We start from the raw sequence: 17,755 nt of genomic DNA, 5'->3' as shown, positions 1-17,755 counted from the left end.
GACTCAGACTTCGGCTCTGTTTAAGAGCCAAGCTGCCCGAGCCAGCGCTACCGGCTTCGGGCAGCCCCCCTTGCCTCTGGACCCTGCGCCGCCGGAGCAGAGCAGCTGGAGCCTGGGAAGGGAAGTGCCCAGCCGGCGGCTGGGGTCCAGAGGCAAGGGGGCTGCCCGAAGCCGGTAGCGCTGGCTCGGGCAGCTTGGCTCTTAAACAGAGCCGAAGTCTGAGTCAGGGGAGGAGCAGAGCAGCCGCGGGAGAGGAAGTGCCCGGCCGGTATTTTTCCCGGACATGTTCGGCTTTTTGGCAATTCCCCCCGGACGGGGGTTTGATTGCCGAAAAGCCGGACATGTCTGGGAAAAACCAGACGTATGGTAATCCTATTTCTAGTCCTCCTGATTGTAGAAAAAAACTTGGAAATGTGATCTGAGTGTATCCTAAAAACTCAAATGCCAGAAGGCAAATAAAATAAGCCCACAATGTATTATTTTGTAAGATCTCATGATTTTTAAGCCAGTCTGGTGATTTTGAGGGTCTGACTCCAGCTTTTTGAACCCCGGGGGTTGGCAATCCTGCATTTTGAAAGTCTCTCTTCTCTTTTATTCCAGGTCAGGTCTCTCAAAACTACAGGCCACAGCCTACAGCGCTCCCCCTCTTGGTGCCAGCAGTGTGAACTACATATCCCAGCATGCAATCCTCCATCTGGAGTTGAATGGCTGGCTGCTCATGTTATATCAAAACCAGCATTGCATGCTGGACCCCGTAGTGTTTACCTGCTTGCTGAAATGGGATAGAGCAGCTGATAGTCGCGCTGTAGATGAGGTTGCAGCTTAGTTTTCGTTTAGCAGAATATTGGCTGGCCTCCCTGTTTCAGAGAGGGGCCAGGAAAACGTACGGGACAGTCTATCCCTGTCTGTTCTGGCTTGGCCCGCTTGGGGGAGGATCATGTGATTTCCTGGCTCCAAGCTCTGTCCTGTTTGCAGTGTGTTTTCTTGCTGCTGCCTCTGCTTTCCGGATTTCCCGTCCTCAGCCGTCTGCTTACCTTGGTGTTGTGGTTTCTCTCTTGTTTTCCAGAGACATCCAGCTGTGGGGAGAAATGACAGAGGTGACCAGAGAGGTGTTTGGACACTTGCCCCAGAAGGGAGGAGGAGGAGGGGCTGTTGAAAAGTTCCTGCTGAAATCAGACAGAGTTAAAGTGGAGATTATCTCCTTAGGCTGTATAATCACTGCACTGGAAACCAAAGGCAGGGATGGGAACCTCTCTGACATTGTCCTGGGCTTTGATCGCTTGGAAGGTGGGTTTAAATCCATTTTTTTCAAAGACAATATGCATTGACCTAGCTTCTTGGTTATTTTCTTTCTGATCCTTTTCTAAGGCACCTCTCACTAGGCCCCTGGTTCTCCATGTCCCTGCTCCCAGCGTAGTCCTCTGCTGTAGTGCACAGGGGGTGCAAAACACTACCATATCCCAGTGGTGTTGTGTTCCATCCACCCACACTGGTGTGAGTGACTATGGGCAAGACAGTGGAGAGGCTTCTATTTCAGTCAGTGTGTGTAGGAGGAGAGGGGGGTTTGCAGGTTGCCATTTGCTTCAGTGGAAGCAGGATCAGACCCATATTACGCAGAATCTCCACCACAAGAGAAGAAAAATTTCCTTCCCCAGTCCAGAAGGACTTTTTATGTTTAGAACAAAGACAATCACAGCACAGCATCTGGGACTGTACAATTAGGAAAGAGATGACTAAGGGGGGATATGACAGAGGTCTATAAAATCATACTGGTGTGGAGAAAGTGAATAAGGAAGAGTTATTTACCCCTTCACATAACACAAGAACCAGGAGTTGCCAATGAAATTAACAGGCAGCAGGTTTAAAGTAAACATAAGGAAGTATTTTTTCAAACAACACACAGTCATCCCATGGAACTTGTTGCCAGGGGATGATGTGAAGGCCAGAAGTATAACTGGGTTCAAAAAAGAATTAGATAAATTCCTGGAGAATAGGTCCAGATGGTCAAGGTTGTAACACCATGCTCTGGGTGTACCTAAATCTCCGACTGCCGGAAGCTGGGATTGGACAATGGAGGTGGAGCATTCAAAATTGCCCTGCTCTGTGCATTCCCTCTGAAGCATCTGACACTGGCCAATGTCAGGGACAGGATACTGGGCTACATGGACCGTTGGCCTGATCCTGTAGAGTCATTCTTATGGCAATGAGATACATTATAATAATTTTGATTACTGTAGCAGCTAGAGGCCCCAATCAAGAATGAAGCCTTGAGAGGGAGGATGGTCAAATGGTTAGGGCACCAAGCTGGGACTTAAGAGATCCTGGGTTCAGTTACCTGCTCTGCCACAAACTCCTTTTGTGACCATGGGGAAGTCACTTAGCCGCTCTGTGCCTCAGTTCTCCAACTGTAGAAGGGGATAATCGCCCTGCCTGATGGCCGAGTTGTGAGAATAAATGCAACAGCATGTGAAGTGCTCAGATATGGTGATGGGAGCCATAGGAGAACCTTAGATAAATTGTGCTAGGTGTGTACAACAACAAAATGTCATAGTACTTGCCCAGTATGTAACCGTTACCTCTTAGCACCAAGTGTCTCTCTGTCGGTTGCACCGTAGTTGCCCCCGATTTACACACTTATGCAAGTGAGATCAGAGTCAGGCTTGCGAAACTTGAAAATGGGGCAGGGACCATGTTTTTGTTTTGTTTGTACAGCACCTAGCATGGTTCCGGTCCATGGCGAGGGCTCCTAGGCACTAGGGCAGGGGTAGGCAACCTATGGCAGGCGTGCCAAAGGCGGCACACGAGCTGATTTTCAGTGGCACTCACACTGCCCGGGTCTTGGCCACTAGTCCGGGGGGCTCTGCATTTTAATTTAATTTTAAATGAAGCTTCTTAAACATTTTAAAAACTTTATTTACTTTACATACAACAATAGTTTAATTATAGACTTATAGAAAGAGACATTCTAAAAACGTTAAAATGTATTACTGGCACGCGAAACCTTAACTCAGAGTGAAAATGAAGACTCGGCACACCACTTCTGAAAGGTTGCCGACCCCTGCACTAGGGTCATACAGATAATTAATAACACTGTGAATGTTGTCAATCCCCGGCTGCCCCTGGCTGCAGCAGCAGAACTGGATGCTGGGGATGGAGAGGTTGGGGACTTATGGATCAGTTCAGGGTGGGTGTTCCATGTTCAGGTGGCAGTATGGATGCTGGCACGAAGGTCTGTGTGAGAACTGACAAGGGGGCGGAGGAGGCTGGCAACCTTGGCTCAGCAGAGCAGGCGGGGTTGGTGGACAAGAGGCGGGAGTGGGCATGCAGTGAGTGCAGAGTCACGAAGACCCGTGAAGTGAAGACAAGTAGCTTGACCCCAATGTGGAGAAAGAGGGGAACAGGTGAAGAGGCTTCAAGAGGGGGCAGGCAGGGTAAGTGATCCAAGCAGTTGTGCTTTGTATGGAGAGGAGGGACAGCGATGTGGATGGTAGAGGCCTGAGAGGACAAGCCTGTATGTTCAGGGCTCTGGGAGTGAGGGATGTGAGTGGACATTTCTGACTAGTGCCTTACTAGAGTGGAGCTAACAGGCCTGTCTGTTACTCCACTGAATCTAGTTCTGAAAAACATTTAGTTCCTGATTCTGCCCATCTTGCTCATGAACTACAATGGAGCAGTGCCACTGAAATGAATGGGATTCCTCAGACTAGGGGTTACACTGCATTACGTTGAGCTGGGTCTTTGGAAAGCCCATGAAATAAGGCCTGACGGGGAAATGGCTGCCTTGAGGTCATTGTATCCCTAAACAGATCTGAGCCAGGCACACAGCACACATGAGTGCACTCAGTCCTGCAATAAGCAGCTGATCAGTCACCACCTGACTGCAAATAGGCGCTTTCTTCCTGTTTTTAAGGCAAATTATATGAGCCTCTTGGAGTGACCACTGAGAGCAGAATGCCCCAGCTGTCACATTGGGACCATGTTCTCGCCTCTTCCGAATACTGAAGAAGCACTCCGAATGCTCGCTTAGCTCCAGAAGGGAACACACACTCCAAGCTTGCTGGCAGCTCCCTGGCAGACACACATCAGACTGCTTTTATTTCATGCATTCCCTCCTTTTTGTTATCTCACAAATTTGTGTGAAAGTAGGAGGCCAAATACTGCTTTCCATTCTCGATGGAGAATCTGAGAGCAGAGCAGAGACCATGTATTAATCTGGATTTTTGCCCGAGGAATGGAGTAGATTTGGATGAATGGGTTTGGTTTCTCTGGTTAATAGGGTACGTTTGTTACTATGGTAGAGCACTAATTGGTTTCTGCGTAGATTCTAATTTTCAAACCGCTCTAAAATCCACATGCGTCATTAGGGTGGCTCAAAAATTGGCCTGTCAGCTCAGAGTCTGGGTAAAGTCTGGGGTGAGAATTTGGTGACAGTGGATGACCGTGTTCTCTAGAGTACAGACCCCCTCATCCCTTCCCCTCCCCCCACCCAAAAGGAAAAAGACCTGTTTTTTAAATGTCAGCCTTCTCATAATGCACAGATATGGACCCGACAGGGGGCGCTATCCCCCCAAAGCCCCCTCACTGCACTGCCCTTGTTGAGACCTAGCATCAGCACCAAGAACTTTGTAGCTTGAATACCTGCAAGTATTGGAGTTTGCTTTGTGAGCTCACCTGCTGTGAGCCAGGTTCATCTCTTGCAGCAGAGAGTGATTGTTAGGGAGACCTTCTCACACAATATACCACAGGGGAAGGGGAACTGAGTTGGGAGCTAGAAACTGTGAATTAAAATTTCTTCCCCTGACTCTGGGAAATATTTCTATGCATTTCATAGCTCTTAATAGTAACCCAGGCTGCCTGTATCCCTGTCCTGAGAGGAGGTGACCATCCTTCCCCTATTTAGCAAATAAGCGGCTGCTCAAGGGCCTTTCAGCCAAAGCCAGGAATAGACCCAGTCTCTAAAGACTGGCCCAAGGCTCCTCCCCTCAGCCATGCCGCCCTTTTAAGTGAATCTGCCAAGTTGGTTTGCCCTAGGCGGCAACATAGTATCCGTATATTGATGGTGAATAGGGCAGGGGCTGCAAGCAGCAAAAAGATGGTCTTGTGGCTGTGCAGTGTTCGGGGGCTCAGGAGATCTAGTGTCTGTCCTGGGCTCTCCCACAGCCTGCCTCTGGGATGCTGAGCAAGCCACTTACAGCAGTGTGTTTTGGAGGTGACCACCTGGCTGAGATCTGCGTAGAGAACGCCTCACCTCCATGGTATTTAGCAGGAAGGATTGCCTTGTGGCTAATGCATCAGCCTCGTGCTCCAGGTGGCTACATTGGGTGGGAAGTGTCACCTTAGCTCTCCATTTCCTGGCTTTTTAACATGTACATCTTGTTTAGGTGGCTGTTCTTGTAAAGGAACCTTAAACTCCACAGTTCCTTGTTCGGCAGCCATGAGTTTTGAGGGCTGAAACTCTCCCATTCTGGAAGGGCACGAGGAGTGCAGGCAGTTGTTTGGTGTGATGGAAATGGGCATGCACCTCCAAGATGCGCCATTGGGGATGCCTTCTAGAACTCAAATTAGTAAACAAATGGAGACTTGCAGACACCTTCTACCCTTGTCTTTTTGCCAGGACTGTTTTTCCCACCCCACCCCAACCCAACCCCAATCCAACTTTCTGAGCTCCATCTGCCTGGCTCTAGGGATCACAGTCAAGCTAGAACTTCGTTTTGAATGATGACTCATTTATTTTTGTTAGGTTATGTCAACAAACACCCCTACTTTGGAGCCACAATTGGGCGAGTTGCTAACAGAATTGCTAATGGGAAATTCACGGTGGAAGGAAAAGAGTATCAGTTGGCCCTCAATAACCCACCCAACAGCCTGCATGGAGGGAACAAAGGGTTTGACAAGGTAAATCTGATCATGGTCAAACTGATTCTAATCTCCCTTGTTTTCAATCAGGAGCATCCTGTTAAAGCAAGAGGTTGATTTTAGTAGCTTTATCCCTGTGTTATTGATGTTTGAGGACAAGCTTTCTGTACCTTGAAAGTTGACACTCTTTCCAAATGGCTTCCTTATCACGCTAATATCTCCTTCTTTTACAATGATCCTTCAGCTCTATACAGTTAAAACACCCAGTCCCTGCAATTTGCACCAAGCAGCTTTTACAGCTGGTAAGCTGCCCCTAATTAGAAATATTGTCTGCTGCAGACTTGGCCACTACAGCTGGTCTGGGGCTGGACTTTACCTGCTGGGTTACTGTGGCAAGCCATTTCTCCTCCCTGTGGCTCTGTTTCCCCTTGCTCCCCTTGCCACAGCAGGGACCTCTTCAGTTTTAATTTTAGCAAAGACATCTTTTATCCCAAATACTAATTATACACTGGAGTCAAATAGATTCTAAAAAAAACTAAATAAGGAGTTTTAAACAGTGTAAGTCTCTTTCCCAGTACTTGTCTACATTTGAAAACTGTCCAGGGTTTAAACTCAATTGGGTGTGCTCAAGTTAAGAGTGCTGACCTCTGTGGCTAGAGTAGACAAGGACTGGATGTGTCAGCAGTGTAATAGCTGTTAGCCATGACTAGCTGAGTGGTATTGAGCAGAACCACTTGTCATCTAGCTGGCCGCAGTGCTGTGGTCAGCATGAAGTCATCTGATTCCCAGGTTCCCAGGCAGGTTACTGTATAGCATTATGTTCTTTCTGTTTGGAGAGATGAACGGTCTTTATTACAAGTTTGAGATATTTTCCTGAAATATCTTCCAAATATTTTCTATGAATCCCATTTTTTTCACACTTACAAATGTTGTTGGCTCTGTTCTTTTCAATCAGTTACAGAAATAACTGTCAAGTATCAGGGGGTAGCCGTGTTAGTCTGTATCTACAAAAACAACAAAGAGTCTGGTGGCACCTTAAAGACTAACAGATTTATTTGGGCATAAGCTTTCGTGAGTAAAAACCTCACTTCTTCGGATGCATAGAGAATCCGAAGAAATATGCATCCGAAGAAATAACTGTATATAGCATTAACAACGTCTGCTCTCAGAGCGGGCTCATGTCCTCCAAAGTGCAGGAATTAGCAGCTTTGCATTGAGCACCCACGTTTAAAGATCAAGATAAAGTTTAATGCTAGGTATCCCCATTTTGTAAAACACTCTTTGCCATTATTACTATACGTCCCATACAAGTATCAACACAGCTGTTTTGTAACCTGTATTGGCTGCCTTTTAAAAGACCCATTTGTGTTTGATCACAACCTTGTTTTGTTACCTGTATATGTATTTTCTTCCGTTTCTAAAAATGATAAGTATGCAAAACTTTGACTGTAAGCTCCCTTGGAGCAGAGACTGTCTTTTTGTTCTGTGTTTGTGCAGTGCCTGGCGCTCCTAGGTGCAGCGGCAATACAAATAGTATCATTTTCCGATATACACATGACCTCAATCACTCAGGTCCAGCCTCTTGTCTTTTGGGATGTCATTAGAGGCTCAATCCTGCAGGGTGCCCAGCACTCTGGTCCTGATCCTGCAAAGTCCATAAGCACCAGCTTAACTTCAAGCACAGGAGCTGTCCCATTGAATTCAGCAGGACGACTTATATGCTTGAAGTTAAGTATGTGCTGAAGTGCCTAGCTAAATCAGGAATAGAGTACTCAGCGCCTCTTAGGATCAAGCCCAATTTTCCTAGGGCGTCACAGTGGTGCTGGAACAGTTTTTAGAGTGGGGGCGCTGAGCTGCACCCCCCCCCCTTACCCATGTCTGCGCCCCTCACCACTCCCTCAAGCTGGGGCCAGGAGCAGGGCTTCAGGAGCGAGGGATGCAGACAGGGTAAGGGGGCAGAGGCTGGGGTCACAGCTGGGGATGGATGCGGAATCCCGGGCCAGGGTCAGGAGCAGAGCCCCAGCCATGGGGCTGGCCGCCTGGATCCTGGGTGCCGGGCCTGGCGGCTGGGACCTCTGGTTGGCGGCCGAGACTCCAGGTATGCGACCAGCGGCCGGGACTGGGGCCAGCAGCAGAGCCCCTGGGTGTGGGGCCGGCAGCTGAGACCCTGTGCAAAACCTGGGGGTGCTGCAGCACCCCCTGCACCCGTAGTTCCTGCACCTGTGGGGCTCCGGCTGCCTTAGAGCCTTCATGGATGGGGAAAAAAACAAATATTTAATTTAAAAAATGAAGTAGAAATATATGTACATTTAATAGCAAATCCTCTCAGACAGTTGTTTTTGTCCATGAAGCTGCTATTCTGGGCTTGGATGGCTGTTAATGGCTGGTGGGGTTCTGTGTGCTTGTGCTTTTCTTTTAATCCTGGGGGGCAATGTTCAACAAAAATTGTCAGTTTTTGCGGGAATAGTATGCTGATTTTGGGGGCCAGAAAACCTTAATGATGTTTCTTTGAATAGTCACTTCAATGAGATCTCCCCTTCAGCTAGTTAGTGTGTATGTACAGGCTCTAATAGGAAGGCCTTTAATCACCTAAGAAGTGCTGTTACCACAGTGCAATAGATGTCATGTTACCAAACAGTCATGTTATCAAAGCAGTCGCAGTATAACCAAAGGCCAGATCCACAGCTGGGGTAAATCAGCATAATTCCACTGAACTACACATTTACATCAGTGAAGGATGTGGGCCAAAAATGCAGAACATTTTTTCCTACGGTTTCTCCTACTGCACAATGAAAATGTCATCACTGAAGTCTTAGCGGCAATAGTAATTATGCAGTAGTACTTATTCTAAACATGTAGGGTATTTTTTTTAAAACGTTCTCTGAAGATTATTTTAAAGAGTAAAGAAGAGATTTCAGGACAGAAATTCAGCCTTGCAGGCAGGACACAATGTCCTGGGCTGTTGTTAAACTGACAGCTGGGAGAAGGGAGAGAGTAACAGTAATTTTTGTGACTACATCTCCTACCACCCAGACCGCATGATAAATAATGTTTGGCACTCCAGAAAGCTGGTAAGAAACTAGTCTTGCTTTCCTGGTCTGAGTTATGTGAAATAGGTCAGGATTACATAAAATTACATCCTTGCCATCTGACAAGGCGTTAGTAGCCACTGACTGCAGCAGCTGTTTTTACACTCTGTGACATTGGACTCTCATTTCCCCACTAGCTAGATTTGTCTATCTCCTTCCTTCTCTTTATGCTTGCTGTGGTATAGCTGCTTAGAACCCAGGGTCAGCAGTTGTAGCAGTCCCACCTGCAGAAAGGCACATTACAGTTGACCTGATTATTTGATTTCCATGTCTGGGTCAAGACCACGCACATCTGCAAAGAGAAGAGCATGTGAAGGGCCATTCAGTCATGGCAAATAGAGAGCAGGCTGATGTAACTTCATTCCAATTAGAAGGAAGCTGACTAGGGAACTTGGAGGATGACACTCTAGGTGGTATGAGAATACTGCGATTCAACTAGTTATTGATCCTGTCTGTGTGTCCAGAGAGCTGGGGAAATCCCAGAGTCTGTGCCATCCTGACCCAAACACAGAAAGCAAATACATACGATTATAGTTTGCCTATGTTTTCCCCTTTTAGAGCCATGGAGCTCAAAGCACTGTCCAAGTGTGAATGAATTAATACTTATGATAGCACTGTAAGGCAGGTAAGTATTTATTATCCCTGGTGTAAGGGTAGGTAAAGTGAGGCACACAGAGATGTGACGTGGCGTGCCGGAGTTCTCATCACAATGCAGCTTCGGAAAGCTTGCTGCAGTGCTGCCTCTCTAGCTCAGCTTGATGTGCTATAAAAGAAGAAAGCAAGGAAAAGAGGAAGAAAGGGGTAAGCAACATACATGTGACTTGGAGCCTCTTGCTGTGAGTACATTGCATCTCACAAGCTAAGGAGGATTGGGCCTAACTGTGACTCCAAGGGACGTGCTTCAGCACAGATGATATTCCTTGCTCTGTGTTGGTCACGTACACGTGCTTTCGCATGGTGCCGTGGGAGCATGGCACCTTCTGATGTGATCCTAACTGTTTGTGGTCATTCTGGGTATGTCTACACTGCAAAAAAAGACCCATGGCAGAAAGTCTGAGTGCAGGTCAACTGACTTAGCTTGTGGGGCTCATGGTGCATCGCTGAAATAGCAAGGTGGACGTTGCATCTTGGGCTGGAACCTGGGCTCTGAAACCTAGCAGGGATGTGTGTGAGTCTCAGAGCCTGAGCTCCAGCCCGAGCAGAAATATCTACATGTCTGTTTTTAGCCTCCTTGCCTTAGCCCCGTGAGCCCGAGTCAGTTTACCTGGGCTCTGAGACTCGCTGCTGTGTGTTTTTTCTCCAGTGTAGATATACCCTAAAGATCCTGTGACACTTATTAGCGGTTTTGAGAGTTATCCCTAGTGCTCTGATTGGACTCCAGCTTTAGTTGTTCTGTTCCTCCAACTTCTCCTCGTCATTTCAGTTGAATACAGTCTTTGTTTTCACTTCCTATTTTAAACTGTGCAGCTGAGGAGCTCCCTGAATGTAGACTGTAGGACCTCTAGATAAAATGCAGTCTATACATTTGTTTTTAGATTATGTATCTGAAATATACAGGACCTTGAGGAAGTGGGAAATAATACTGGTTGGCAGCTTCTTCTTCCTGTGTTAAATCCAACATGTAGCATGAGAGAAGAGTGTTACTCAGTAAAATATTATGATTGATATTACTGTGTCACTTAGGAGCCTCAGTCATGGATCAGGACCTTATTGTGGTAGGCACTGTACAAGCACAGAACAAAAAAGGCCCCTGCCCCAAGAAGCTTACTGTCTAACAATGGTTTCTATGTCGCTGCGGCTGTAAACAAGAATTCTGAGAAATGTGTTTGTCTCCGGAAATGGAGCCATGTCAAGTATCTTGCATGTGGTTTTCCACGGGGGTAGAGAAATGAAATGAATGTCAACAAAATTGTTGTTGCAGGTTCTCTGGACCCCAGAGGTGCTGCTAAATGGCATACGCTTCTCCAGAACGAGTCCAGATGGTGAGGAAGGGTATCCTGGGGAACTAAAAGTCTGGGTGACCTACACGCTCGATGGTGGGGAACTAGCAATAAACTACCGAGCTCAAAGCAGCAGCACTACTCCTATTAGCCTGACAAACCATGCCTACTTCAATCTAGCAGGCCAGGTAAGATAATCATCCTTGGTACCTCTCATGCTTTGGAAGCATGACTGAATTAATCTCACTAACCTAAATGCCTTGTAACTCTCTCATGAGCTACGTTGTCCAGTGATCTTACTCTGCTTGCTATAACATCGGAACAACTAATACTTTAATACATCGTGAGGGGAGGGGAACCAAGAGCCATGTGCAAGTTGGGATAGAATGAAGGAGGGAGACAGTGGGGCTATTTGTGGTGTGGGTGGTCAGAAAAGCCCAGTCCAAGGGGGTTCAGGGCAATTAGGGACATGCCCTGCTCAGGGAAGTTAATTTAGCACCAGGAGAAGCTACTGTGACTCTTACAGTCTGTTTGGATTCCCAAGCAAGTGCAGAAGGGACTGCGTACAGGACAGTGGCTTGTGATGTACAGAGCAGACTGGATGAGCACCTGGTCTTTTCTGGCCTTAAACTCCCTGACTCTGAGAGAAAATGAAGCTTGTTGGGGTCACCACCACTCATGGCTTTTGGGAAAATGGCTCTTTTCTGTTCCCCATTGTTTCTGGGCCAGGAGACTCAGAACAACCCAACCAGCTAACAAAGCGTTAAATACACTTGCATCACTGAAACAGAGGTTATCCCAGTGTTATGGGTACTTCACTTTGTGCTGACACATCCCTTGGTCTTACTTCATTCTACTAGTGCCTTGAGCCCCGGCTGAGATCAGGGCCCCCACACTAGGAGCTGTAGACAAATGTAGTGAGAGAGTCCTGGCTCACAGTCTAACTAGACAAGACACAAAACAGCTGGAAGGAGAGAAAAACAAAGGCATAGAAAGGGAAAGTGAATTGTCTAAAGTCACCCAACCATTCACAGCAGAGATGGGAGTAGAGCCCATGTCTCTTGAGTCACCGTGCCCTGCCATGTGGACCACACTGCTTCTCAATTACATTTTGCTCTCATTACATTTATAATCAGGCATGAAGCCAAAGGTATAGAAAATAATTCTCCCAAGTACTGCTGTGCAGTGAGGATAGCATCTGATAGCATTGTTACATTCTTACACTTTGAAACATGCTAGATAGAAAGAGATATTTTAGAATGTCTGCGTAATTTAACTATATCAATGCCATTGTTTTAACAACTGCAGTGTAATCATCAGTGTATAGTTAATTGGTTAATGATAATGCAAAGTAAACAAATATAATTTGCAGCATAATCACATTTTATGGAGCAGACATAACACCTGCAGTGTGTGTGTCTCTGTGTGAGAAGTTGTTACGCTGATTAGAAAGTGACACACACATTTAAGGGCTTGATCTTGCTCCTATTTCAGTTGGGGGGGGGGGGCAGTTTGCAGGTTGCCATTCGCTTCAGTGGAAGCAGGATCAGACCCATACTTACACAGAATCCCCACCACAAGAGAAGAAAACCTTCCTTCTCCAGCCCAGAAGGACTTTTGCCCTCTAGAACAAAGACTGCCAACCACAGCACAACATTCGTGACCCTGACACCTTCTGATCTACTTTAGTGCCTTTGCGGGGTTACACTTTAGTTTTGCTTTTTTGATGATTTGTAAAAGCTTATTTAGGCACTTTCGGTTTGTTTGTTTTTTGAGTTTTTGTTGCTAAACAAATGTTATTTACATACTGAAATAAAACAGATGGTTTGTAAAACCTAGACAGAATGTGCTTTATTTGTTTCTGAAAGATAGCTGGGCTGTTATGGAATTTTAGGGGTAAGACTTGGAAAGTGTACTGAACCCCCTTCACTGTGAAAGCTAGATAACGTTGACTTTTCTTAGAAACAGGTATTGACCAATAGCCATTGGCAATATCAATGGTAAAAAACCATTTTGCTTTGGGATTTACAGATTTAATTGGGTTAGGCATTTTGGATACAACAGCTGCACAAGCTAGAATTACTTGATTTAATTTTTGATAATTAATAGTAAAATGCCATGACCCATTTGGTTTTTGTACTAGCCAAATTAGAGAATTGCATACTGAAGAATACTTATGGATGATTTTTTGTTGCAGCAAAGATGTAATGGTTTCAGCAATATGAGGATTGGCCTGATATGGGAAAGGATTTGGGGGATTGTTTTTTTTTTTTTTCAATTTTAACAGTTACTTTTATTTTTTTACACTTATGCTTTTGTTTAGCAAAAGCATTAACTTATTTAGCCACAATTGCCTGCATCTTAGCTTTTTTTTTTTTTTGCGCAATTTTTTTAACGTACAAACACAGAACAAAAAGACAGTCCTTGTACCAGAAAGCTTTCAGTCAAAGACCCAGATCCTCAAAAAAAACAACCAGTGGGAGTTAGGTACCTAAATATCTCTGAGGATCTGGCCCCAAGAAAGTGTCTACCTTAGGTTTTATATGGTACCTTCCCTAGTAACTTTCCTGTGTGCACTGGGGGAAAGCAATAAGGAAGTGCAGGACAGGCAGACAGAGGTGAGTGCGGAAATTTCCAGCTCAGTACAGTTGGCAAGCTTTTCAGCATGCCCACTGTACCAGTACATACAAGCTGTCATTCTGACAAGTAGTCTGTTCTTGACTGTGTATAGAGCATTGATTAGGCTGTGAGTGTATCGAGCAGTGGAGTGGGATTAAAGCCTTGGGATTATGAGGGTTGCTTTTGCCTCTCTCTGCTTACTGGGTAACGTGGAGACTGTGCAAGTTATAGGGAAGCTCAGAGTCACTAACGTTTGAACGCTGCAATCCAGCGACATGGGCTCTGCTGGAGTTTGTGGTCAGTGTCCATGTGGTATGAGAACTGCCAGTGGAAAACACCCTGCACAGGTACCTGGACACATGTAAGGGGTACAGTGTAAGTGTAAACATTTCTTTCATTGTCTCCTAGGGATCACATGATATCTACAGCCATATGGTCTCCATAGAAGCAGACTCTTACTTGCCTGTGGATGACACCCTGATCCCTACTGGTTGGTGACTTTGAGAATTTCATTTGTTTGAGGGGAGGGGATTTCATAGCTCAGCGGGAGCAGGACTGGCTCTAAGGCGAGGAAAGTCATTCTTAAACCTAAGTGAAGTTTCTTGTTCCAGTAGAGTAATGGTTTGAGCCTTCTGTTAGCAAACAGGAGTGGCATGAAAGGGGGTCCAAAGCCACATGACAATAGCTCTCCTTGCATGAGGTAGCTCTGCAGTTTGCACAGAACTGACCCTTGTCTCACCCAAACATAGTTGGAGAACGATTCCCTAAGCCCTGGTGTGACTGATTGCGTTGGCCTTGTAGCCCCCATTATGGTGCTGGTACCTGCTCCACGGTTAACTGAGGTTTCAACGGATGAGCCTGATGTTTGGCCTCCATTTAAAATCCCCCCAAAAGCTGCATGTGTCTCCAAATTGAGAGGTTGTATTTGGGTCCCATCTGGGATCCTTCCATCAAATTTGAAGAGATCAGACAAAGTTCTGAGGGGATCAGTGGCATTCTAAAAATCTAACACTTTTTTCCATGTACTGCACAGGAGAGGGCTCTGTGACCTCATGTGTATGCCAGCTAGTGAGTCACATGTCCTCTGTACAGCGACACACTAGCTCTGTGTCTAAAGAGCTCATGTGCCTAGGCCATGCAAAGAGCACTTGGTTAGGTAACACTTCATCCTGCTTTGTTCCAGAGATGTGGGTGTGAAACAAACTACACAGCCATGTGTTCTGAGATGGACATTTTCCATATGCCACGTGCAAGGAAGAAAGTTGTGAGGTTGCTTTCACCACAGGGGCAGAGTTAAGGGGATTTGGCTGCCTTAACTGTGAATTTCTCTCCTTTCAGAGGTTTGACTATTTTGGGAGCTCAGAAACCCAGGAAGTTCTGAATTGTCTTTTAAATCTAGCACCCTTGAAAGGTAATTTACATTCATACCACTGATAGGTTCCTGCAACTTTCCTCAGTGGATAAAGCTCAGTGTGAGTAGCCACAGGCTGGCTCACCACTCTGGGCATGTGGTGAGCATTCCCGCATGGGGCAAATAAATGAGGTAATTAACCAATAAACAAGGTGGGTGATTCAGCTGCTCATCAGAGGACAGTTACTGGAGAGACAGGAATGGGGAGGCTGGAAGGAAGGGCCAGAGAAACCCAGGATCTTCAGGAGGTGAGATCTCTTTCCCCCCCCCATCATGTGTCTGGGGAGAAGGGAAAAGCCTCATGTTGTGGGGAACAAGCCCTCATATAGCACCTTGTAAATGAAGCACACAGGGTTGAACTTGCCATGGGAGTGTGTGAGGACTGTTTGCAGAGAGGAATCCAGGGTGAGGGACTTCACTCTGCTACACATAGGTATGAGTAACTTCATCCGATCATCTCGGGGCATCATGGGTCTCCATATTTCCATTGTGTAATGAGTGGGGAGGGGAAGCCAGTGAAGCCCTTTCTGCCTGTGGATACCTGTGGGTATGTCTGTGTTGCAGCTGGGAGCAAGCCCCCAGCCTGGGTAGACAGACTTGCACTAGCAGGCTAAAAACAGTTGTGCGGACAGAGGCAGAGGCTCAGGTTCACTGCCCCCCTAGGCTTGAGCTTGGGTGGCCAGTCCAAGTCTCCACCTAAGCTGCAGTGCCAAAGTCCCACAGCTGTTTTGAGCGCACTAGCCCAAGCCACGCCAGCGCAAGTCTGTCTCTCTAGCCTGTGAGACTTGCTTCCAGCTGCCTCTCATGTCCTTCTCCCCCGCCGTTCTCCCCACCTGCTTCCTCCAGCCCGGCTGCTTGTGCTGTTGCCAGCTGAGCAGCTCCTAGTGCTAGCACCTGGTTCCTTTTCCCCTTTCCTTCCTCTTGCAATGCCTGGCTTACTCATGCTTGTCTAGCAAAGTTTTCCACATGATCTTGAGGTCCTACTATTCCCATAAGCTGTGCCTGGATAATCTGTCCCTCAAAGCCTGGCCATATTACATGATGGGAATCCCAGGTACAGTCTGATTGCTTTGTTTCACATGGGATGGGTCAGATCCTCAACTAGCATAAATCAGCACAACTCGATTGCTGTGTCACTGGGGCTACACCAATTGACACCAGCCGAGGAGCAGGCCTGGTAGCTTGTATTATGAAGGACTGTCTTGGTGCTGAGCAAATTAATTTTTTCAAAAAGGAATGAATTAAATGCTGAAAAGTTTGAATCGGTCCCAAATCAATTTTAAAATTAAAAGTAAAATGTCAAAGTAGCCCAGGCGCCTCTGAAGTCTCAGGTGCCACAGCAGGGAGAGAAGAATGTGGCGTTTTTCTCCTCAAATTGTTGCTGCCAGCCAAGCCTGTTTCGGGGGGAGGGAAGAGCAATTGCCCAGGGGCCCAGGTGATTTAAAAGGGCCCATGGCAGTGGCGGCGGGAGCCCCAGGCCCTTTTAAATCATCCGGGCGGCCGCAGGGCTCCTAGTCATGCGCAGGGTGGTACCGGCAGTGGTGAAGGCAGCCGGGCGGGTATGTGGAAGCCCTGGCCGTGCCCATTGACTGTTCTGCCCTGGGGCCTGGAATTGCTGTCGGCGGGCCTGCTGCCAGCAAAGCACTGGCAGCTAAACCTCAATGGAAACCACCAGAGCTCTCCCTGCCTAACCTCAGAGACACTTAAATACAATGAGCGCTGGTGAGTGATGGTCACACACTGTCTGGATAACTGTGTACAACAGAGGAAAGGCGAATCCTTTAAAGTTTTTGGCGAGGTCTTTCCCCGTGTGGAAGTCTCCCTGTTCCAGGCTGTCTCCGTCAGTCTGTTGATTTCAGCGGAGTTCTGCTGAAGTGAATTGGAGTTGAGCCAGGCCCCATGTTTCTAGGCCTTCAGGTTTTCGTTGCATAAACACCCCACTCGAGTGTAAGCCATGCTGCAGCTTTCCCCATGAGGGTGCGGTGCACAGTTAGGCCTGCAGGGGGTGCACCACTCTACCTGGCTAGGGGCAGCAGCATAGAGAAGGGAGAGGGAGTTGTAAAGGCCCTGACTGAGTTGTCCAGGCGCCTTGCTCCTCTTGGTTGAGGGAGAGCAGGAGTTAAATTTACTGGGTTCTCTGTGCCTGTGTCATCTTCACTTGACACCAGCTGAGGCCAGACCTAGAGCACTCCTGCTGTACCAGCTGCTCCTAAAACTGGCCTTATACCCATCTCCCACCCAGCAGCAGAGGCCCCTTCCCAAGACCTAGGATGGGCAGGAGCCAAAGATCCCAGCAGTCCTAGTAGAACACCATTGCCTCCCTAGGGACTGGGGAGCTGGCACTGTTTGTGAGCTCTGAGGAGCAGAAGGGAGGCCCCTGCCCAGCTAGGGCAGAGATGGCTGCTCTCGCACTGAAGAGCTAACAGTTTTGGGTGAGAGGAAGCAGAAAACTGATTAATTTGTGCAGCTAAGGTGGAAGAGACCAGAGAACTGATGAGCTGGGGGTGTGAGGAAATGGAGGGGGCACGGCATTATGGGTACGTGGGGGACGAATGAGGGAAAGTTGGGTGTCTGACATGCGGGGAGGGGTGAGCAGTGATGGAATGGCAGGGTGGCGTGGTTGTCACGTGTGGGAGAGAGTGAGTGCCTGGCGTGAACGATATGTGAGAGAATGAGATAAAGTTTGGAGTGAAGTGTGTCTGTCTCCCCTCTGTCCGCCCAGGGGTCTGACAAGTGTGCGTGCATTTGTGTGTGTGTGTGTCCATCCCTCTGTCCACCCAGGAGTCTGATGGGCGTGTGCCCTTCTGTCCACCAAGGGATCTGACTGGGGTGTGTGACCC

General features: G+C 47.3%; 1 protein-coding gene across 3 annotated transcripts in view; it reads left to right on the top strand.

The window, feature by feature from the left end:
- The window catches only part of GALM (galactose mutarotase), a 64,745-nt gene that overhangs the window by 34,378 nt on the left and 12,612 nt on the right, over positions 1-17,755 (top strand). The window contains exons 1-5 of one of the 3 annotated variants that reach the window (XM_034763912.1): positions 669-814; positions 1,067-1,287; positions 5,741-5,895; positions 10,867-11,073; positions 13,913-13,994. In XM_034763912.1, the coding sequence (XP_034619803.1) occupies positions 810-814; positions 1,067-1,287; positions 5,741-5,895; positions 10,867-11,073; positions 13,913-13,994 (670 nt within the window). In that variant the 5' untranslated portion in view covers positions 669-809. Of the gene's footprint in view, positions 1-668; positions 884-1,066; positions 1,288-5,740; positions 5,896-10,866; positions 11,074-13,912; positions 13,995-17,755 lie in introns of those variants that run through there. The other 2 variants (XM_034763911.1, XM_034763913.1) reach the window with 2 other exon arrangements.

The sequence above is a fragment of the Trachemys scripta genome, chromosome 3 (genome assembly GCF_013100865.1).
Source record: "Trachemys scripta elegans isolate TJP31775 chromosome 3, CAS_Tse_1.0, whole genome shotgun sequence".
In the NCBI taxonomy this organism is placed as follows: domain Eukaryota; kingdom Metazoa; phylum Chordata; order Testudines; family Emydidae; genus Trachemys; species Trachemys scripta.
This window is presented reverse-complemented; position numbering and strand designations above follow the sequence as displayed.